We start from the raw sequence: 23,091 nt of genomic DNA on the forward strand, positions 1-23,091 counted from the left end.
ATCTAAAAGAAATATTACCCCTCAAGGATATTCTTGAAAGTGAAGTTTAGTCCTTTTGAGATTTCTTTTTAGAGTAAATTAAATACACTCAGCAATTCATGCATCATAATATAGTTTTGCTTACTTTATCGGGAGATGACCCCTGAACTTCTGAAGCAGCACACGGGAGAGCATGAAATGTATTAGGGAGCTACTCTGGCCTCATCGCATTCTGGGACGTCCCAGTGCCGTGCTGCATGGATACATGAAATCTTTGGTATTTAATTTGCCTGGCTTTTGTTATGTCTCATGGCTGGCTTTCAGCACTGCAATTTGTTGTTCCTACATCTGCACCAGTAGCGAAGCTTCAGCTTCGGGGTTCAGACTGTTTCTGTACGCTTCAACTAGATAGAAAGATGCATTCTTTGCAACACCACAGTTATTTTTACTGGGGTCTGGGCCTTGGCAAGTGCCAGAACTGTTGAGGTCTTTCCTACTCTCAAGTCCCATGCATCGGGGAGAGCCTTTGAGCACTTTGGAAAAAACAGTATTGAGCTCTTTCCTCTCCCAGAAAGTGTATGGCAAAAGTTATTGAGAATAATATTCCTCTAAAAAGGATTAACTTTTTCATTTCAAAATTCAGTGCACACAATGCTGTAAATAAACAGTCTAAAGAGACAAAGGGCTGGATAAACAAGATTATTATGGCCCTATCTAAAGGGAAACACAGATTTTACAGCAGCTAAATCTATTTCATCTACACTAAGAATCTTTTCAATGGTTCTTGTGCACTGCAAGAGCCATTTTGTGGTAGCCAAGCACAGTTCTACACAAAACTAAAATGACTTGACTGGTTAGAACTTTTTCCACTGAAGGCGCAGACTATAATTAGATTAATCTCCCCAATGTACACAGGATTGCTCAATTCTCAGTTTAGTAATGGTTGGGATCAGAATTCCAGCTAACTGAAATTTTGGGTTTAAAAGAATTTCAGATAATGGGAGTTTTCCCAGATAACAGAACATATTAAACCAACTGGTTTTCGAAAAATAGAACTTGGGGTATAGCTGACAATATGCAGCCCTCATGATCAAAAGTTTTTGGTTTGGTTTTTTTTTACCAATGTATTTACCAAAACAAACAAACAAACCCAAAATGGCTTTTACACCTTCCAATATGGTGTACATGATAAAATCAAATCAAGGAATACAATCCTACAATGTTTTGCTACATGTATAGTATATAGAGTACAGGCTAGATAGCATAAGCAGCAAAACACTATTAATACTGTTGCCAGAATATTGCAGGGCAATTCTTATGTACAAAAGGGCTCTGAGGTCACGTTGCAATATATTTTTAAGTGACTATGGAGAGCTGAATGAGCCCCATTTTATATGTGCTCAGAACACTAAAACAAATGTCAGGCTGGTTTCTTAAGTTGACTGCTCAGTAAAAATTGCAAAATTAAAATCAAGTTATTTTTCTCTCACTATTTCCATACCTATTTCCACTTTGTATCTATGTTAAAATCCTTGGTGCACTTTACATTAAGAGATTCCACCTTATTGACCTCAGCCTTCCAAAAGAGGGTACAAGCCAACCCATTGTATTATATTCAGATAGCAAATGTTCTGTTATATGGAAAGCAAATGATTTCCAAACAGCTACTGGAGTTAAAAATCACTCCTATATTCTGAATAGCAGCAGGAATTACATGCCACAAAGACTGGGGGGAAAAAACAAAACATTTTTTGTGTTAAATAGGAAGAATATTACATTTGTGCCACTATTCTGACAGTTTTGTTGTAAAAACCAAATATAAAAAAAATGCTGCCAGTTTTATTCACTGCCTTATAGTGGGGCAAGTCATTACTACGGGTTAGAAAGTTCTCTCTAACCTAACCACCAAACAACTTTCAACCACTTCCCACAGTGGCTAATAAAGCTGGCATTCCCTCCCCCCATTTTCTATACTATCTGCATTCATGGTCTTTTTGTGTGTCGAAATTTGGTAAGCTAAGTAATGAATTGGGACACATCTTAAAATTAACTGAACTGCAGCAAAGAACAGCAAGCTCAGAGAGCCAGGGAGAATAAAATACAAGCATCTACCTCCATCTTAGCACAAGTGAAACAACCATCCTTCCTGGAGAAAATGAAAGGGGTTGGACAGATGTGTCACCATAAACAGAAATGCCATGGGAAGACAACAATTAAAAAAAAAAAAAGGATCCAATGGAATGAAGACAAAATCCTCAAGTGTTAATCCAAACCATGAGCTGCTGGAAGAAAAGTATCTCAAGAAGCCAGCAAGTAGATCTTTGTATGGTCTGACGTAATTAGAAGCTCCATAATGCAATCCTTAAATGATAACTCAGCGAAGACTGAATGTAGACCAGAGATCCATTGAGCCCAGCATCCTGCCTCCAACTGTGGCTATTGCTCATCACCTAGAAGTACCTTGTAGATCCTAAAGGAGAGGTCTATTTCCTATTGAACTAGGGGTATGTAAAACTAAAACTACTTTACTTCAGCAGAGCAGAAAGGAATTTCGTGGCTGACAGACTGACTTATTTTAATACGTAACCATGTGATTCATACTATTGTCAGCACCACCCAATCAAGAGCTGCTGATGCTTTATAAAGCTGCAATTCCAGGTTCTTTTTACAACTTCGATATCTGATATTTGCATCCTTTATTGGAGGAGGAGGATTCTATTGCCTACATTAAGCTTGCAACAGATAAATCTCAGATACAAGCATCAGTTTCATCTGCAACGGATCTACCCAACTGTGCCTCAAGTGCGAAATTATTCCCCATAAACTAACATCACTTTAAAAAAAAAAATTTTTAAGTTATTAATCCCCAACAACCTCCTCAAAAATAAAGTTTAAATTCATGTCTACATTTCCCATTGTCCCATGCCAATGGATTCCTCTCACTGCACTCAATCTTCAATTCCGACAATTACTTTCAGGTTGGAGGTGCTGGAATTTGGGCTTCAGAACTGTGAAGTGGGTGTTGCTCATCTAATAATTGTAATACAAGAATTATGCCTCCCATTTGGCCCCTGTTTGCTATCTAAATAAGAAAAGTCCTATGTAACAGACATCCCCGTCACCTCCAATAATCCAAACTTAAATCAAGAACAAAAATGATGGGGAGAGAAAACAGATTTCCTAAGAATTAAACTGAAGAGAGCTTTCTATTTTAAAACCTAGTACAGCCGAATTCTATATTTTCTCATACATCTAAACACTTCTTGTCTGTGTGTTGCAAAACAAAAATAAATAAAGCTTTGAGCAAAGTTCAAGAAAAAGAGTGACCCTTACCGGTGAAAAGCGAGAGGCCCAGTCCCAAAAAAAGTGAGAGAAAAAGTTTTTAAGTCTGGATGTTTTCAGTCATATTGTATTTCAAAACACCACATCTTGAAGTGTGACCCTTCAAGTCTTACCAAAATCACAACCTTGGAGATTTCACAGAAGCAGGAAATAAAAGAAAATGCTCCTTAGATTGCAGATACTTTCTAGTGAGGCTTTAGAAATTTGCTTGCAGGTTTTCTGAGATACCAATGTGACTGAAGCGCTCCAGACCGAGAAGAGAAGTTATTTTTAAGAAACATTTTAACACCTCTTACAATGAAAAAGCTGGCACAGGCTTGGATGGCATGGGAATTAGTTTGGCCACTTCAAGTTACACTGGAATGAAGTTTTGCTGGTTTGCAATACTTCAGATTAGATAGCTTTTCACTTGCCCATACAGCAAACTGCTCAAACGCTTTCTCTGCCAGCAGCATCCATCCTCCTCGACCCATCACATGGGGGTAAATTTGAAAAGGATTTACGTGTTTAAAACTGGGTTTTAAGCAGGTAGTGTACTTTATGAGTGCAAGGGGGCTTTTGAATATTACTAGAATATATGCTAGTAATTTGTCAATAGGTTTTACATGCCTAAATGGGCTTTTAGAAATTGCCATGATATACATGTATAAATCCTTTTGAAAATTACTTCTGTATTTAGGCCAAATTAAAAAAAAAAAAATGTGTAGCCAAAGTGAGGAAGACATGCTGGAAAAAATCTGAATCAGCCAAATGAAATAATTGTTGGAGATGCACCTCTGTGGCAATGACTTCAGTTGGCTAAGTCGCTTAATTTTAAACAAATTTGGAAGCAGTCAAAATATTTACCTTTACAAGAGAGTCACTGAATGTAAAAAGTAACTAATGATTTTAAGCATGGTTTTAGCATTTTTGACAACCACAAGTGATGCATTAGTGCTCAGTCTTATCCCACATGTAAAACTGCACCCAAGTTTCACACAGCAGTGTGGTATTGGCTCACTACATTTAATGAGATAATACAAACGTTCGTATTGGACAGCACATCTACCACAGCTATAACAAAATTAAATACAACTGTAACATTAGAACTTGTTCTAAATGTGTCTTGGAGAAGTAAAAACCACACATTTCTCCTTGGAACATGTATTAGCCGACAATAGGGAGAAAAAAAAAAAAAATAAAATCGGTAAGCATTAAGCTTGTTCTGTACCCAGTAAGAATATTACCATGGTTTCTATGTAAAAAGGCATGGGATAAACACTGTGGATCCCCCTAAAGGCTAGAGCGTGGAAATGAAGAAAAGGATGCATGGAGGTAATTGGCATAGAGTGGCAGTTACTACCCTTAACCAATTAGCTTTCATGATTTTGATGCAAATGCCACATTGCCCTCCGTTTCAATAGTGGGAGTAAAAGAGAAACTGGATTCAGATGACAGTCAATGCTAGGCCCCGATTTTTATGGGTCTGGGGTACCGATATGCAGACGTTAGGGGGGGAAAAAAAAAAAAGCACAGGACTGCTTCTACGGCCAGGTTCAAAAGCCAAGCACGTTCGGACCACACTCATTGTCTGAATTTTCAAGAAGGCTCCTCACTCAGTAAAAATGTTGCTAGCATAACAACTTGCTGGGCAGACTGGATGGTCTTTTTCTGCTGACATTACTAGGTAATGCTGGTCCAAATGGACTTCTACCAAGTCTTACTGATTCCTTTTTCAAAACAGGCTCTGGCAAAAAGAATATATGTTTACATGTTACTATGAGAATGAGGTAATCTCTCCAAAAAAATAATCTTTGATATACATCAGATTTGTTACATATTCTACAATTAAGCTACCAAACTGAAAACAAAGCAGCCTATTACAGGCATACTTTATACTCTAGTTTACAGACAACTAAAATCCCTTAATGCGATAGGCATTGTGCCACATCTTTGAACCAGATGACGCTTTTCTTTTCCAGATCTGTACAGTACTTTTAACTGGACAGAATTTTGCAGATTTCTGTGGGGACTTGCAGACAGCTCCCTGCAGAGATCGATCTCTGCGAGCAATCGACAGATATTTCAAGTTGTAACTTAAATCACCAGCATTACCTCAATTACTGTCTGGCTATCTCAGATACAAAGAAAGAGCACACAACTTTTTTTTTTCTTCTGTAACCAGGATGCAAAGGAACTTTAAAGTTCTCGTGCATCATTTAGGAGAGCAAGATTCAGTCCCAGGGGGATAAGGGAGGGTGATGAAGCTTGCCCTCAGTGTGATAAGCTAGAATGTAGGACGTTTTGCCTCTTGAGTACAGGAGACGCTCCCATGGAATTTCCCTCTGAAAATCTCTTGGCTTGTGGGGAGCTGCGGTACATAAATAGCTGCAGGATTTGTGGGTGCAACCTCCCTACCAGGACGTTATGTGCAGGGAGTTAAAGATACAGTCAACTCCCCAGTGTGCTTTGCCAGAATGGCTCCAGGGCCTGTTCTTTTCCTGGGGAGGGGAGGGGGGGGGGGGGCGGGGGGGGAGCATGCATGCTCTGGATAGTGCACACACTTTTTCCAGCCACATGCAGTTCTGCAGCTCTAACCCAGCTGGTACCAAGGCAAGATCAGTTGTGCTACCACGTCACCCTTACCCTCATCAGTAGTGATGTTCACAGGACAAGGGTTCTCTTAGGAAAGTTGCACTCAGAGTTCTCATCGCAGTTCTAATTCTGAGTATGAGGAGTCTATTTGTTCCCAGTCCCAGCTGCCGTACCCCTATTAGCTTTACGTCTATGGTTCTGTCCGCTGCATTAAAGCGCTTCCCATCCAGGGCATGCAGCCAAAAGGCCCTCAGTTTACTCATGCAAGGTTTTGCTGTGGTGTTGCCTACTGGGCAGCTGGTTCACTTGTAGGAGGGCATCAGCCAACATACTTGTCTCCATAGTGTGAAGCTCTTCCTCTCAGTCACACTGTTGTAGTGGATGACGTAGCTTACAGGAGTTCCAATGTTTAGCGAGATGCACCACAACTGCTCTATTCACATAACTTTCCTCCTCCACAGGACTCAATCGTGTCAGTCAACAGGTACTCCTAGTTACTCCAGTGTTTTCATTTTGTCTCTCCAGAGGTACGTCCTTGTGTACCTCCTGTAATCTGACCTCCGTATCTGGAGTACCCCTTTTCCAGAAGTGGTTGCCAATTATAGTCCTGGCAGACTGATGTGGATTAGCACCCACGACTGACTTATGTTGCCATGGTTGGTCTCTGGGAACAGTGCATGTGTCACTACACACATATTTGCATCTGTACGCATTGTTTATATGCTGCTATCACTTTCATCGGCAAGTCACTTACTGCATGTAGCGATCGGGTATTTTTAAACAGATCGGTCACACATGGGTTATTTCCTAGCATCTAGTGAGGTGTAGCCCATTTGAGTTGCCCCCTTACCCCCTCCAGACAAGACATACAATTCCATCTGTTAGGCTCACGTTATCCCTCACACTTTTGTCAATATCACAATTTTCTCTCGTTAGGCAGTCTGTCGCTTCCGATTGATTTTTTGGTATGCCTCATTCCTTACTCCATGGAGTTAAACAAGTTTTCGTGTCTTTCACAGGTTACCTGCACATTTAGTTGCTTCTAGAGTTTCAGCAGATAACTAATTGCTTCCATGCTGGGCAGCTCCTCCTTGAAAGCCCTACCTCTGTTGGCAGTGTCATCATAGCTCGGGTTGCATTTTGCATGTTTCCTTCAGCCTTCATCTTCTGCAAATAAATTCCTGTAAGAGTATCCTCTCTCTCGCCCTTTCACACCGGCTGCTGGTCCATGTCTGGGTCTTGTCTCTAGTACAGATGATAGACATCCTAGGAATCAAGCAGCCAGTGCTGCTATGTTACAGATGCACAGTCATCTCTCAGGTCTTGTTCTACGCATATGCAAGCTCTGTGATTTTTTACCACAGCATTACTGTGTTCCTGCATTCTCCTATGACCTGGATAGCATTACACTTCACAGTTCTTCTCTAGCTAATGGCTGCTTCTGTCCTCACAGCTAATATCTAACTGCTACTGAGTTCCAGCCTACATTTTTCTTCCCCCCGAAGGAGCACTGCAAACCCCTGGTATGTATGCAAGCTGGTATGGGGTTTGCAGTGTTTTTTTTGTTGTCACTTGGGCAGGTAGCTGTGCACAAGGTTGTCACTTGCAACCCTTAGGTGCTAAAGTTATTGTTCAAGGATGCTTGAGTAGGTGCATGGTAAACCCCTTTTGTTGGTCGAATAATTTAGGGATAGCAGATCCCCTTCGGATCTTACAACATGCAGTACATCCTGCCCAAATGTAATTTGTCGAGGAAACATGAATACTCATTACCAAGTATGAGGTACGGGCCTGTATGTTTTCAGCAATACGCAGTGTGTTTACAGAAATATAACATTTCTGAGTTTCAGATAAGTAACAGCTTGCACTATTGCTGGATAGGAAAGTACATCCATTGCAGATCCCTTTCAGATCTTGTGCAAGCAGCACATCCTGTGTGATAACCCCTTGGCAGCACACAGTACTAAGGGCTTTTTTTCTCCTCTTCCCTGCGTAAAGGGTCAATTTACATTAAAGATGCTGCAGCGGTGGCAATCAGTGGATGTGGCTACAATGGTGGCATATATACAGTATACATAGGGACCCTTTTCAGTTTTTAATTTTTTTTTTTTTATCTAGCAATTTAGCAGTGTTTATTGCAACAAACATAAAATTATAGGTGCCTGGAAAAATGGAGAGTAAGTTTTCCACCGATTTTCCCATTTTTGTCTTTGTTATAACAAACACAAACACCAGGCAAAATAAAATCTGAAAATACAGGTCCCTAAGTACACATTAGAGTGTCAGATAAGGACCTTGATGGGGGCATTGCAATATGCACTTTGCAGAGTTTGGAATATGTACCCGGATGGTGCCGCATTAGTGTGTTAGGAGGTATGGCTGCAGCTAGGTTGGTGGGGAGTCCTCAGCACATGAGGTTTTACTTTCATGTGGCGGGCTGGACTACATCCAAGGGCACGCAGTAAGTAGTGCGTCTAAAACTTGTCGGACAGGGAATACCAAGTTACCAGCATTCCCCATTGGCTTTGATGGCCGAGATTAGCCTGCTTACCACCCAAAAATGATGATGCATATTCATAAGCAACTCCTACAGACCAGCATGTCATAGCACCGCAGAGAACCTCTGCCTGGTAATTAAGGATCGAATTGCAGTGTAACTTGAGGGGCAAAGCTTTGATGGCCCGCTGAATGTATAAAAGGGCTTGGCTTCTACAGCCAACCCTGAGCAACTTGTTACTTATTGAGTGTTTGGTAATTGGATTTCACCCTATGGGTAATTTGAGAAGTAGGTGGCGTAGGTTTATATTCAGCAATTGACTGACCTGTCCTATGGCCATATACATCCAATAAAGGATCTTCTTTCTAGAAGAGTGGTGTGAGTTTCTTTCATAGGACAGGTTGGGAAAATAGGGCAGAGGGGAGGGGAGAGAAGAGGTTTAGATGAGTTGCAACTGTTACAATTGTGAGGAAAATAAATTTGTATACTGGAGAAGTCCATTAACGGCTATTAATCAAGTTTACTTAGGGAATAGCCACTGCTATTAATTGCATCAGTAGCATGGGATCTTCTTGGTGTTTGGGTAATTGCCAGGTTCTTGTGGCCTGGTTTTGGCCTCTGTTGGAAACAGGATGCTGGGCTTGATGGACCCTTGGTCTGACCCAGCATGGCAATTTCTTATGTTATGTTGCTCAAAATCCCTCCCTTACTGGGAGGTTGTTGATTAAATGTAGAGATTACTATGTATTTTGCTACTTTTTGTATTTTTGCTTTTGTATGCTGCCATTTTATTGTGTCTCACTTTGAACTCCCCAGGAAATGTGGAATATAAACATTAAAATAAAAATAAAGAGCCCCCCCCCCCTCCCCATGTCTCAGTCAATCTAACTGTTCTGATGGATGACCTGAGGTCAGATGTCCGGCTAAATCAGGGCCATCTTCAGTTTCTGTGTCATACACCCTTGTACCTGCTGCTGCCTTGGGCTAGCCAGATATGACTTTTCTTGGATAACCAAGACTACATTTTATTTAGATTTTTATATTCTGCTTTTAAACACTTTTTTTTCAGCATTTCAAAGCAGATTACATTCAGGTACTGTAGGTATTTCCCTATCCCTAGGGGGCTTACAATCTAACAGGCCGAAACAGTACATTGCGCTCCAGTTTCCGAGCCCGTGGCTGTCAGCGGGCTCGAGAACAGACGCTGGCAAAATTGAGCATCTGCTGTCAAACCCGCTGACAGCCGCTGCTCTGGGTCAAAAGGAGGCGCTAGGGACGCGCTAGTTTCTACCGCACCACCTAATTTAAATACTGTACGAGTGGCCTGTGTGCTCCCCTCGGACTTTACTGAATCGGCCCGTAAGTTCGTACCTGAGGCAATGGAGGGCAAAGTGACTAGCTCAAGGTCACAAGGAGCGACAGCAGGACCTGAACCCTGGTCTCCTGGTTCATAGCCCGCTGCTCTAACCACTAGGGTACTCCTCCACTCCTATTTTGATGTAATAAATGGCATACAAGTACAAAAGTTAAAAAACTTTGTTTTTTGCACAAATTGCTTTGTCGTCAACTTCTCTGAAGTGAACAATTGTCTGAGGAAGGTGATTTAGAACTCTTATCACAGGAAAAACTGAACTCTGCTGCACTGTGGTTTTATTGCTTGAATGAAGATGTTCAAGGGTGCGTTTTTGTTCAGCCTTCTGATCTCACTGTGGCATGCATGATGATGTTTTAAAAACAAGCTCAGATCAGTAGTTGTTACATGTTAGTAACAAAACACAAAGGCTAAAACCCATGCCATCAAGCCTGCGTCTTTTCTTCAACCATTTTACCAACACCTGGTGTCTATTAACACAACCTTCTTACCAGGGTCTCTGACCTGTCAACCTGAGAAAAGCATCAAACAACATTGCAGGCACTATATGGCTGACAGCAGTCCAGTAATGATGCAAAAGGGGGTTGGAACGAAGATTAACATTAGGGCGCCTGAGTGTCTGCTCTAAAGGATTCATCTTGAAGGACACATTTACATAATATTCTGTGGGAAAAATAAGGGTCAAAAGCATTTTAATGTCATGTATGCAAACAAATTGTATACAATCAGTGCCCTAAATCATTAATAAAAAGCTCCAATATTGAATGGATTGCAACAATCTTACAGGTTCATTGTTTCACAACACCACCCACCCCTTCCACTCCCTAAAAAAAACACAAAAACTTGATTCCAATGATTCCCTTTTATCAGCAGATGGTAACTCGACACATGACAAACATACTTCATTGTTAATATGCATTTTTAGATGAGGTATGGGTTGCTGTTAAAATGTCAGAGGAACAGAAAAGACAGAGCTAGTCACCATTACCTTGGGCTTCTTCCAGTAATCCTGAGGTAGATATCATACAGGAATGCTGGCGCCTTATGGCTTACAGCAATCCAGTAGTGATATAAGAGGTGATTGGAGGTTAGATTTACATTGGGCCGTCTGAAGGCCTGTTCGAGAGGATTCCTCTTGAAAGTGGAAATTACATGGTATTCTGAGAAAGAGAAGTTGTGCAACAGCTTTGATAATAACCATGTAATGAACTCTGAAAAAAAATTACTTTTACAATGTACATCTGTCATGCTAAAAAAAAAAAAGAAATAAAAAATTAAATCTTGCACTATGAATTAAAAAAACTGCCCAACTTTTAAATTGCCTGCCTTAAAAAAACAAAACAAAAAAAAAATTGGAAAAAAATGTTTTATGACACTTTTCACATTCATTATTCTCTCCTAAAAAAAAAAATAAAGAAATAAAAATCCCACATCTTTAATAAAATAGTTGATACTCAGCCCGTGGCTCTACTTAAAAGTTCACATCCACTTTTTCATTGCACCTCATTTTAGCTTCTCTCTTTCTGTTCCTCTTTCCAAATACTTCAAGTTACGTTAACATTTAAAAATATATTGCATACTTAAAACTGAAAAGGACCAGACTTTATGCGATGCTTCAAAGAATCTCAGAGCATCAGAAAACGTTCTACACTGAGGCCTAGCCATGCAGTGTCAATTCCGTTACCTAGAAAATCTAATCAGACCTTGCAATGCTGTAAGCATTAGGCTCTGCTGTGGAAATGTTTACAGCTCAGAAAGATACCAACCTACATCTCGAAAACTTAAGATACTTTAAAGCATCTCTTGCACATGCAAATTCCCCCAGATTTAAAGCAGAACTTCATTACACAGTAAAGACATTAAAAACAAAATCTGTGATTTAAAAAAAAAAAAAATCTCTAGTAAGCACTGGCATACTTTCCAATTTTTTTATTTTTTTTTTTTTAAACTTCATTGTGAAAGAAGTAAAGAGGTAAATATAATTAATGGGATGGACACAGCAGAAGCAGGGGAAGATCAGAGCCGAAACCCATATGGGCAGGGACTAAGCTGGGATTGATCTACTAGGATTTTCCTCCCATGCTGTGTCTGGGAAGGGGGATGAGAGGGGATTGAGGAAATGAGGCCCAACGTTAAGAAAACTGAAAAGTCTGGCGGTGTATCCAAAGTTACAAATAGTAACTAGCAAAGATTTGGGCAGGTGTAGGAGGGTTACTCCACCTACCAAGAGAGAAAAATACAATTTTCCACTGTACCTTTTAAGTGATAAAGCTGCTTTAAAAACCAGTCAGTTTACTTAGGTCTTAAAAAAGAGACAAACAAAATAAGCCCTTCTTTTCGTAAAATGATTTGCTTTCAAGTACTTAAGGAACTACAGAAGCATACCCATATATAAAAGTTAAGACATAAAAATAACCATATTGGATCAGCCCAGAGGCAGCTCCCAAGCTTAGCTTCTGCTCCTTGGCTGGCTGGGGATGATGCAGAAATGGTGTCCTCAGTTTCAGGCATCGTGCAAAAAGGTTACGCTAATAGCTAGACAGAACGCATGCATGCCAAGTTTCAGAGGGGGCTGCAATGTGAAGCACCCGGCCAAGGGCTGCTGCTGTGATACCCGAGCTGAGCAGGGAGAGAGAGGGTTAAAAACGGGGAACCTCTCCCCCCCAACAGCGCATAAAAGGTTCATGGCAGTGGGTTCCAATTGAAATGGAAGCTCAAAAGGATTGAGAGCAAACTGCCGGGCCAAAATATAGAAAACTTTTTTTTTTTTTTTTTTTTTACTATACCTGGTTATACAATTAATGTAGACTGTTTTAGTTAGAATAAAATTACTTTGTCTAATACTTGAAGCATTAAACATTTGAGAAAAACTGAAAATTGATGAACTCAAATACGTAGATTAAAGTGGCTTCTAACCCCACCCTAGAAGCACATCTAACCAATGGATTTTCACCATATCTGTAATGAATAGATTTGCAAAGACCGTGTTCCCAATGGATGCAAGTTTCTCCAGCATATTCATTGTGGCTATCCAGAAAACCAGACTGGTTAGATGTCCTTACAAGGCGGAGTTGGGGGAAACTGCATTAAAACAGCACTATACTGTTACCACCAAACTCAACTGGGATTTGTTTAAAGTGTGTCCTTATCAAATTCTCATTTTTATAACATTTGCATTCTATCATGCAACCAAGTCCCATTCACACCTAAAAATGCAGTATATGCTGCAGCTTGCTGAAACTGGATGCAATGCTACACTAAAATCTACTTTAAATGTTCCAGTTCAGCTATTTCAATTAAACTATGTTCACCTTGATGGCCATAAAGCTTTAAGAACATTCACAAAAATGACTGCCATCCTAGTTTCTGTGTAGCTAAACTACTGTACTAGTCTACCCTCATGCAGCTTACATTTGTTAGAATATATAGACATACCAACTTCTCCCCAATGAAAAGGATTGGTGCCACCTGTTGTACAGTTGTACACTATGATGTTCCTTGGCCTGCAAAACGATTAAAAACCAGCAAGATTAGTAGAACAAAAGCCAAAAAAATGCTTTAAAAAAATTATATATTCCAGTGTATTGCAATAATCAGTTAACATTCCATTCCAGGCAGTTAAACTAACCTCTAGCCACAATGATTTTCAGTCATTAGACAGTTTTGGTTTCGCTTGATTTCAAACAATGTATCATAAGTCCACCAAAAGGTTTGTGTCTGTCAGTCAATTGTGTCAGTCACACTGTTGTGATTGTCTGTGGCCATCAGGTAGCACTCGGAACAGTTGAATGTGCAATGCGCAAAGACGCACGCATGTATGCACACAAGCACCCATGCACAAGTAGACAGGTGCACACAGAGGGCTCCTCCAAACCGCCCCCCCCCCACCGGCACATACCCCCCCCCCCCCCCGGATAATGTTTGCTAATATGCTCTGTCTGCGAAGTCTGTTTTTCATCTTCCCACACACGGGCAAGCAGGCATAGGCGCACACAAGCACACTGTAGCGTGCAGAAGTGTACAAGCATCCACACTAACACAGACTATTCAAGCAACGCCGGGCACTTTTCACTAGTTTACTATAAGAAACATGTGGTCACCTGGTATACCTATTAACTCCCGAATACCAGGCTGCTGCTAAAGTTGTATTGACGACGACATCTACTGGAACAAGATCTGCTACTGCGCTGTTTGAGGCTCTCATTGTACGGAGTATCCCTTTTCCTGCCTAAAATAATTCACAGAAATTAATTAGCACAGAAGAGACTTTTGCAACACAGGAAGTATAATGTAGAACAGGAAAATCTCTTTTAAAAAAATTAATAAATAAAATAAGCACTTACTGCAATAAAAAGACCACTAGGTCCGTTGAAGTTATCAATCCAACCCTGTGATGAACAAATTATAAAAAGATTCAATTTTTTGAATTCAGTTCATACCTATTACTACTAAAAGCCATTTCTTTAGCACTACTTGACTAGCGAGATACATATAAGAGAGGCCTTGTGCCATAGAGCTTACAATCTAGTCAAGGCACATGAAGTCGAGGAAAAGCTTTCAGGAAATGTATTTATTACATTAAGTGTCATTAAAATTAACAAGCCTATGATCAGGGAGGGCCAGGGTTTAATATGTAGAAGCAACCTAAAAAAAAAACAAAACTTTTTTTTTTTTTTAATTAGGTGGGGCATAGAGGGGGCATGATGCAGCAACTCAAGAAGGCTGCTCCTGGTATATGGCATAGCAAGATGAGAAGCACAATAGTCAGGAGCTCTCATACAACGAATGATAATCAGTGTTTCACGCCTTTGGGAGCATACGGTATTTTAAAACGATTTTTCAGGACACCTGAAAGATATTTCCGCCTGACTTTTCAGACGACCGATTACTGTAGCCTAAATCCGATGGAACTTTGGGAATATGCTAGGTATGACAGTGAGTTATGTGCAGGGATGGGAAAATACTTGGAAAATGTGGGCACCAGCCCAGAATGTTTATGAATCAGGGAAGTTTTCCTTTGTCTGTCTACTTTGCTAGTTATTGCGTCTGGTTTGTTTTGGGAGTTGCTTCTACGTATATTTTTGGCTTTTCGGTCTCTCCTTCCTCCAAGCTTCTTCCCTCCCCACTGCTGCAGACCTGATCCCAGCAGCAGTCTGGACTCTGCTCTCTGGCTGCGCAGCAACAGCAGTGCTCATCCTGGGCCTGGTGCCAGGATTCCAATTTTAGGCACCCAGATGACCTGGCTTTTTCATCTCCGATTACATGCTAATTATATTTTTAGATATTTTGTCCATTTTCTGAAGAAACATCTTGGAGTGCAAGAAAGGAAACTGATAATATTGCATTTAAAAAAGTGAGTAAAATTTACACAAAAAAAAAAAAAAAGTATGATCGTAACCAATGTTCTTAACCTGCAGATGTTTTATTTGCAAAGGACACTATGGGCTATAATTCAAGATGTAGTCATCTTACAAATTAACGATGGTCACTCAGCTTATAAGCCATATGCACAGCAGCTCAGCTCCCTGCTGGGAACGTGTGCTTCCCAATGTTGCATTTCCAGCAGGTTTTAGATGTATAACAGACTGTATTTTCATACCACACATTTCCTCTCTTTATTAGGTGCTCAAGAGACAATATTGACAGTAACGGGAGGGGAATCTGCACAAACACCTTTCTTTACTTAATTTAAAATTTTGGCTGAAAAACTGAACACAAACACCATCTATAAAACTAAGTATTTGCTTATGGGCAGCATTTATTGGTTTGTCATAAGAGAGAGAGAGAGAGAGAGACAAGGGATCCAGGAGATCCAAGAATAAAACCCACCACGGTCCCAGATATGATCTTGAACTTTGTCATTTATAGCCCAATCGTGATCCGGATAAACCCCACATATGAGGAAATCCTCCAGTTTTGTATGGGGGTTTGTGATCACACATGGCAGTTCGATGGCACACCCCCTCACTAAATTATAGTTGTACAAATCAGTCCAGTACCGAAGCTCTGCACTATATTTCTGCTGTTTTATGGAACAAAATATAATGGGAAATTTGCACAGGATCAGGCAAGTCTATCCTATTATCAGCTTTAATCTTTGGCTTCCTCCTATATATACAAATACTACCATAATCAGCGCGTAGAATGGCGATTTTATTACATGAGCTGCTGCCGTTTACTAGAGATTTAAGATAAAATTACAAGCTTCCACTGAGCTCTGGATCTAGATCCCTAGCATTATACTGTGATTCTTTGACCAGCTCCTAAGCTTTAACTTAATAGCAACTTACAGGAAAAGGCTCTTTCCAGCTGGCACCGACAATGGATGGCCTTACAATGGCCACATTAAGTTTTCCACCTTCCTGCTGCACAATATACTCTGCCAAGGCCTTTGTGTAAGTGTATGTATTTGGTCTGTCGCCGATCAGTTTTGGAGTGATGTCATTAACAAGGCTGTCATCCATCCACCTACATGATGATTAAGAGAGCAGATAGTATACTCAAACCAGAACAAACATGATAAAACATCCATGACGTAACTTAGCGAGCCAACTGAAGAAAATGCTATTGTTTGATTGAGTTTGTTCTAATTCGCCTTAAGGCCATTCCTGGCAAAAGGCAGAATGTCAAAGGTTTATAAGCAAGTAAAACTCTCTCTAGAAGAGATCAGCAATTTGCAGGCCACGTTATTAAAAGTCATTGACATCACCACAATAGGCTCACAGGATGGCTGGGTGAAGGATACCAGAAAAGCAATAAAGAATGATGGGGTTGGTTGTGGGAGGAGAAGGCCAGCTTAAGCAAGTGTTTTAGGAAATATTACAATTGAAAACAGTTATATATCTTTCTTTCCTTGTCAGAAAAATCACCCATTGGGATACGTGCTATCAGGCACTGAGAGACAGCTCTGAATCCTCTGATTCTGGAGAACAGCTACAAATTATTATACAGGTGGTATCTCACCTCGAGTTACTTGCTGGCCCTCCCATAGTGATATAGATAGTTGACTAATATGAAAGCCTTATAAAGAGACCAAAAGTGAGAAATGCCTGTCTGGGCACGTCGCTACTTGCGAAGTACAAGTATCGTGGGGTGTGAAAACTTTAACACACATTGCAATAAGCTACCTATGCGAAGTAGCACATGGTCCGATAATTCTAAAATGATCACAGCCACACCCCTTTTCCATATCGCAGGCGTTATCCATGCGACGCTTATTACATTTTGATGAATCTAGGGGTTAGCAAGAAAAGCGGTTTTCTTTGGTTGATTTCTGACAGCCAGATAACAAACCAGTCTCAGGATCTGGTATACCCCATCCTTCCTTTAGGGGGACATGGATTGAAAACATTGATCTACTTACAAGGTACATGCCTTTCTTAGACCCTTCAATCACTGAACCAATGAAATCAGGAGAGTGTGACATATGTTATGCTCTCCCCCCCCTGCCCTCAGTGAACACACCACACTAACCCAAGGATACAAAAGCACAGCATAATTCTTTATAGACTTATAGTTGAGCCAATAGAATTAACTGAGCCAGAGACTAATTTGTAGTACAGCATCTTATATCTGAAATTCCTTTACCCTAAAACTCACATTACCCATAACCTGGAAAAGTGTCTACTATTCAAAATTCCCATTATCCAAAACAAGCCTGCACCCAGCCATTTGGGATAAAAGGTGGTCTATTGTAATGGGAAAATGGTTTCAGTTATTACAGGAATTTATTTTTAATGCAAGGGTCCCAATGTTTTGATCATGGTAGAAGCCCTGAAAAAAACAAAAGAGCTTTATAGCCTACAGGTAGTGGGCTCAGTCATCAAATCAGAATAAAAGAAAAATGAAGCAAACTGCATTGAGAATCCCCATAAGATATTGACAGACAACAAAGGCTTTTTGTCTAACTAGGTTAAGGAGTCATTCTTGGTGAATATAAGCTGCTGTGAAGCTAGACAGATGAGATAAGATCACAGACAATTTATCAAATTAAATATCATGACTGAACTCCCAACTGAGACAATTGTTTGCACAAAACACTTGGCTGAATTGCAAGCAGCTGCTGCTTTGCATCGAGGTGAACCACCCAGGCCAATGCAATAACCAATGTGCTAAAAACGTGCGTCCGAACTGGGGACACTTTTTTTTTTTTTTAACATGCATAATCACCTCTCCTGGGCGCTCGATGCAATAGATAAATGAGCCACCGCGCTAAAAAGGACGCGCTAGGGATAAATTTTGCATCCAAGGCATAGAGCAGTGGTCCCCAGCCCTGTCCTGGGGGCCCACCAGCCAGTCGGGTTTTCAAGATAACCACAATGAATATGCATGAGAGAAAATTTGCATGCACTGCCTCTATAACATGCAAATTTTCTCTCATGCATATTCATTGTGGATATCCTGAAAACCCGACTGGCTGGTGGGGCCCCCAGGACAGGGTTGGGTGACCACTGGCATAGAGCGCCCAGCAGACATGGCTGCGGCAATGCACAGGTTAGGAAAATGGATGCTCGTAAATTGGGCATCTCTTTTCCTAACCTGACTGGTTTAAAGACTTTTTTTTTTCCTGCTTCTGTGGTTCCTCCTGCTTAGTATCGCAACAATATTAAGTCGGAAGAACCACAGAAACAGTACTGGGGCGCCTTAAAACTTAATGCCAGCTCTGCACGTGGTAAACTTTTACATCGGGTTGTACTAGCTATTAGCCTCATCAACATGCATTTACATGCGATGAGCACAATTAGTTTCGCAGGGGGCTGGAGGTGCGTTTTAGATGCGCTAATCCCAGTATTGCACTGGGTGTAAGTCTAGCACAGGGGTAGGGAACCTATGGCTCGCGAGCCAGATGTGGCTCTTTTGATGGCTGCATCTGGCTTGCAGACAAATCTTTAATAAAAAAGTAAAAATCTAACAAAACCCCCCACCCTCCTGACCCCCCCCAAGACCTGCCAAACGTCCCTGGTGGTCCATCGGGGGTCTAGGAGCGATCTCCTGGACTTGGGTTGTCGGCTGCCAGTAGTCAAAATGGCACCGACAGCCCTTTGCCCTCACTATGTCACTGGGGTCGACCAATGGCGGCGGTAGCCCCTGTGACATAGTAAGGGCAAAGGGCTGTCGGCTGCCAGTAATTAAAATGGCGTTGACGGCTCTTTGCCCTTACTATGTCACAGGGGCTACCACTGCCATTGGTCGACCCCAGTGACATAGTGAGGGCAAAGGGGCATCGGCGCCATTTTGACTACTGGCAGCAGACAGCCCAGGTCCAGGAGATCGCTCCCGGACCGCTCCTGGACCCCCACTGGACCACCAGGGACTTTTGGCAGGTCTTGGGGGGTTGTAGTAAATTAATTTTGGAGGTCTTTGGGGGCATCCGAAGGGTGGGGGGTTTTGTTAGATTTTTACTTTTTTATTAAAGATTTGTTTGCGAGCCCTGGACCCCCGCTGGACCACCAGGGACTTTTGGCAGGTCTTGGGGGGTGTCAGGAGAGTAGGGGGGGTTGTAGTAAATTAATTTGGTAGGTCTTGGGGGGGGGGGCAGGAGGGTAGGGGGTTGTAGTTAGTATGGCTCTCACGGAATTACATTTTAAAATATGTGGCATTCATGGCTCTCAGCCAAAAAGGTTCCCAACCCCTGGTCTAGCACATCCAAAACTTGCATCCAACCGCACGTTCAGTGGCACGCTGACCTTAGCGCCTGATTTTGCATCAGGCTGATAGAAGACAAACAAACAGTCTGCCTTGGGACAAAGCCTGGAGATACATTTTATCCAACAACTTTGTGTCAGTTTTGAAAACAAAAGTATGCATGTAATTTAGCTCTAAACCTGCTGCAGGTATAAGGTACTTGTGGATATTTGCACCTGCTGTTTCCATGGGTACTGTGCCATGGAAAATGAGTAGATTTGAAAAAGCAATCCATGCATGTTCATTTTCCTGCCTTGAACTAAATATGCTCCTGGAAATGCCTCCTCTTATCTGGCGTGTTTTTTTTTCCACGTTAAAGGAGAGACATCTTCAGACTCCCAACTGACATGGGTGAAAGGCTTTTTAATCCATGTAAAAACTGGTTTAAAAATTGCCCAATGAATATCTGATAGAAACATGCAAAACAATGTCAGAAATGTTTAAAAAAAAATGTAGACAAGCATAGCGGGTGTTAATAAAATAATGGGTACACAGAATATTTTAACATACACCCCAGGAAATATTTTGATTTTCTGAACGTCTGAGCTGGTTTGTCTAAGAGGGAACAAATATCACACAAAAACACGTACTTTTGAAGTTGCATGCAAGATACTTCCTGGTGCATGTTGTGCCTAATAAAAGTTTCTAAAAACTGGATAGCAGATACTGCACTGTACAAATTATGAGGAGTCAAAAAATGTTAGTGGTCAGAAGTACTAAGCGCTTAGAAACTCAACTAAACTAAGGATATCAAGACATCTGCTCAGATATCCCGAGTTTTGTTTTTTTTTTTTTTATGACACACAGAGTACATCACGATCAGCATAGAAGACTATCATTTCACAGGTTATTGATTTTTAAACTTAAGTGGACAAATTTATGATCTTCTTAGTCAATCTTCTGCAGCTCAAGGTAGAGATACACAAAGTGAGAGAGCCAGCCACATCAGCTCTTAGTACAGATACAGGACAAAGGATTTGAAAACAAGAGTCTTACTCCAAAGCTTCAATCAGTTTCCTCGGGTCCACCGGCGGAGGATAGATGATTTCTTCAATGTGCTTCCTGTTGCAGTTGGCGTATGCTGTTGACACATGAACGAATACTTCCAGCTTCTTCATTTTCTGTGCCAAGAAAAGTAGCTGCCGCGTTGCAATGACGTTTAGTTGCATAGCATCTCTGTTGGCAAGGAAAGGTTATACTGGCAAATTAATGTGTGTGTTTGATCAATATTTCTGGAGAAGCTAGTTACTTTGAGCGTTAGTAAATTGACTTGGCAAATATGGTATTTACATTACAACCTTGTAAGTATGATTTACCCTAAGAATACATATAAATGTAATTTGAGAGTCTTAGATTACAATATTGTAGTACAAATGCTGCATGAACCAGCTGTACATATCCACTATCACTGAAAATACACAGTCATCAACAAAATGTGTAATCTCAGTATCCTGTGTCCTTACAGAATTATCTTCTGATAAATGAAAAACAACAGGAAAGGAAACAAAGCCCCACCATTTCTATTCTTCTTAAGGGGAAGAGACATTCACAGGAAGAGACAGACCTAGGGCCTGCTTTATTCAGCTTTCCCCTCCCCCTCAGACACAGAATTAGAGCAATGCCTTAGGCTAAGCAGGTCAATTTGATGGGCAGCTTTTTCTGGGCTTCTGAGCCTTCATAGATCATTCGAGTCCATTTGCTGAGCTGAGCCTTAGAATAAGAGGAAATTGATTCAATGCAGAAAACTGTCTGCTGCTGCTATCCAGGAAAAATTGCATGCGTGCAGGTTGGGGCCATCATCTTTATTCCACTTTTTGCCTTTTCTATAGAAGGAAAACTATGTGAATAATATAATAATGACTGCAAGTTATTCCGATTAAAATATAGCACATGTCTAGAAATCTTGTGTACCGTGCTACACGGAGGATGTAAAGCTCCTCACACGCCAAAGGACAAGCAGATGAACGTGGTAAGAGCCACCAGAAGAGGGGTTTGAAAGGTTCGCTGATAAACAGGGCACGGGAGAACTTTAAAAAGCATAAACACACCCATGAAAGCCGGTGGAACTTCCCTCTCCATCACCTGGGGCGAGCAGGAAAATCATAAAGAAAAATATTGGGGGCTACGTAACAGTCCAGGGAAAATTAGATCCTCCGGTTTTTCACAAAGCCACCAATTCCTAGCCATCTTTCCTTTTTCAGAAGCTTCAGCAGCAGACGTTAAGACCATCATGGTTCCTGCCTCTGCCAGAGACCCCTCCCCTCAACCCAGTCCAGCAAAAACAAAAAAACAAACCCCACTTTTCAGATTTCCAATGAAATACTTGAAATCTGAAAAGTGTTTTTTTTTTTGTTTTGTTTTGTTTTTTTTAACACAACAGGAGATCCTCTCTTGCACAAGCTGCCAACTCCCCAACATGTGCTCAGCCTCCATGCAGTCTATGCCCTGTTTCCAGGAGCTCTGCAAAGTCTCCCAGGTGTTAGTGGGAGGTTGCTAATGGAGTGGATGAAGACTGCCTGCAGCTTCTACAGTCCCCACCGCAGCAGGCCCTTCCCCCATGCACCGTCTTGGAGCACTGCCAAACCTCCTACCAGCAACACTTGAGGGGAGGGAGTTGCTGCGGTCACCACCAGGTGAGTAAGTGGGGTCAGTGAATGGCAAGAAGAGAGGAAGAGAAGGAGCAGAGAGGAGAAGAAGATAAAGTAGGGAAAGAGTGGGGAGGGAAGAAAGACTGGAGGAGGAATATTTTACAACAAAAATGAGAATGAGAGTGGCTGTAGGGATGTGGATGGGGGGGGGGGGGGGGGGGGGGAGGGGGAGACTACAGAAGGAAATACAGAAGGAAGAGAAAGAAAATGAATGAAAAAAAGAGCCAAATATTGCAAAACTACACAAGTCAGAAAATTTATTTTGGATGAAAATGTTTAATTAAAAAAAATAAATAAATATTTTACTTTAAAACCAAACCATACAGAAATGTGCCACAGAATTCTTTTAAAGAGACTTTTACTACAGAAGTTAAACTACCTCTCCACCCATAGAAACTGCAGCACTCACCTCAGGGATTCATTAAATCGGACCGTGGCAGCGCAATGGAACACAATATCAATGCAGTCTATAAGCTTCTCTTTATCCGGCTCGCTTAGATCCAGCTCCGGTTGGGTGAGTTCACTACTGACAGCTATCACCTTGTCTTTGCATTCTGGCTGTTCATCTCTCACTCTGTCAAATAGCTACCAGGAAAAAAATAAATAAAAAGGAGATTATGGCCAACCCATGCTGAAACAAGCAAGCGGCTTTGTGCTGAAAGCCCATGAGAACCACAACACGCTGGAGGAGAATCAATGGATTTGACTGTTCCTTAAAAGTGTTCTACATAAGGTCTTCTAAATGCAATATGAAAAAGATCCATTACCAACCAACACCACATTTAGAAGGGTGGGCAGGAAAAAAATAGTAAGAGCACAAAACTGGCATTGAGAGAAAACAAAAAAAAAAAAAACCCCCACAGGAGGATGATGACAGCCAGGTTACCAGGAAAAACAATGAATCAGGGAAGGTAGTTAAACTAGCAAGTCCAAACAGAGGAGTCAGAAAGAGGAGGAGGTAAAATTGTTCTTAAGATAGACAAGAAAAAAAAAAA

The 23,091-nt window shown here is 41.2% G+C and overlaps 1 protein-coding gene across 7 annotated transcripts in view; it reads right to left on the reverse strand.

Annotated features, from left to right (window-relative positions):
* Window positions 1-23,091, reverse strand: part of FAR1 (fatty acyl-CoA reductase 1) — a 57,773-nt gene that overhangs the window by 9,805 nt on the left and 24,877 nt on the right. For 4 of the 7 annotated variants that reach the window (XM_029582428.1, XM_029582430.1, XM_029582424.1 and 1 more), the window contains exons 3-9: window positions 22,506-22,681; window positions 20,445-20,624; window positions 16,055-16,232; window positions 14,108-14,152; window positions 13,865-13,992; window positions 13,200-13,267; window positions 10,753-10,924 (exon numbers count right to left, since the gene is read on the reverse strand). In XM_029582428.1, coding sequence (XP_029438288.1) covers window positions 10,753-10,924; window positions 13,200-13,267; window positions 13,865-13,992; window positions 14,108-14,152; window positions 16,055-16,232; window positions 20,445-20,624; window positions 22,506-22,681 — 947 coding nt within the window. Of the gene's footprint in view, window positions 1-10,255; window positions 10,428-10,752; window positions 10,925-13,199; window positions 13,268-13,864; window positions 13,993-14,107; window positions 14,153-16,054; window positions 16,233-20,444; window positions 20,625-22,505; window positions 22,682-23,091 lie in introns of all 7 variants that reach the window. The other 3 variants (XM_029582427.1, XM_029582425.1, XM_029582426.1) reach the window with 3 other exon arrangements.

The sequence above is a fragment of the Rhinatrema bivittatum genome, chromosome 17 (assembly GCF_901001135.1).
Source record: "Rhinatrema bivittatum chromosome 17, aRhiBiv1.1, whole genome shotgun sequence".
Lineage (NCBI taxonomy): Eukaryota > Metazoa > Chordata > Amphibia > Gymnophiona > Rhinatrematidae > Rhinatrema > Rhinatrema bivittatum.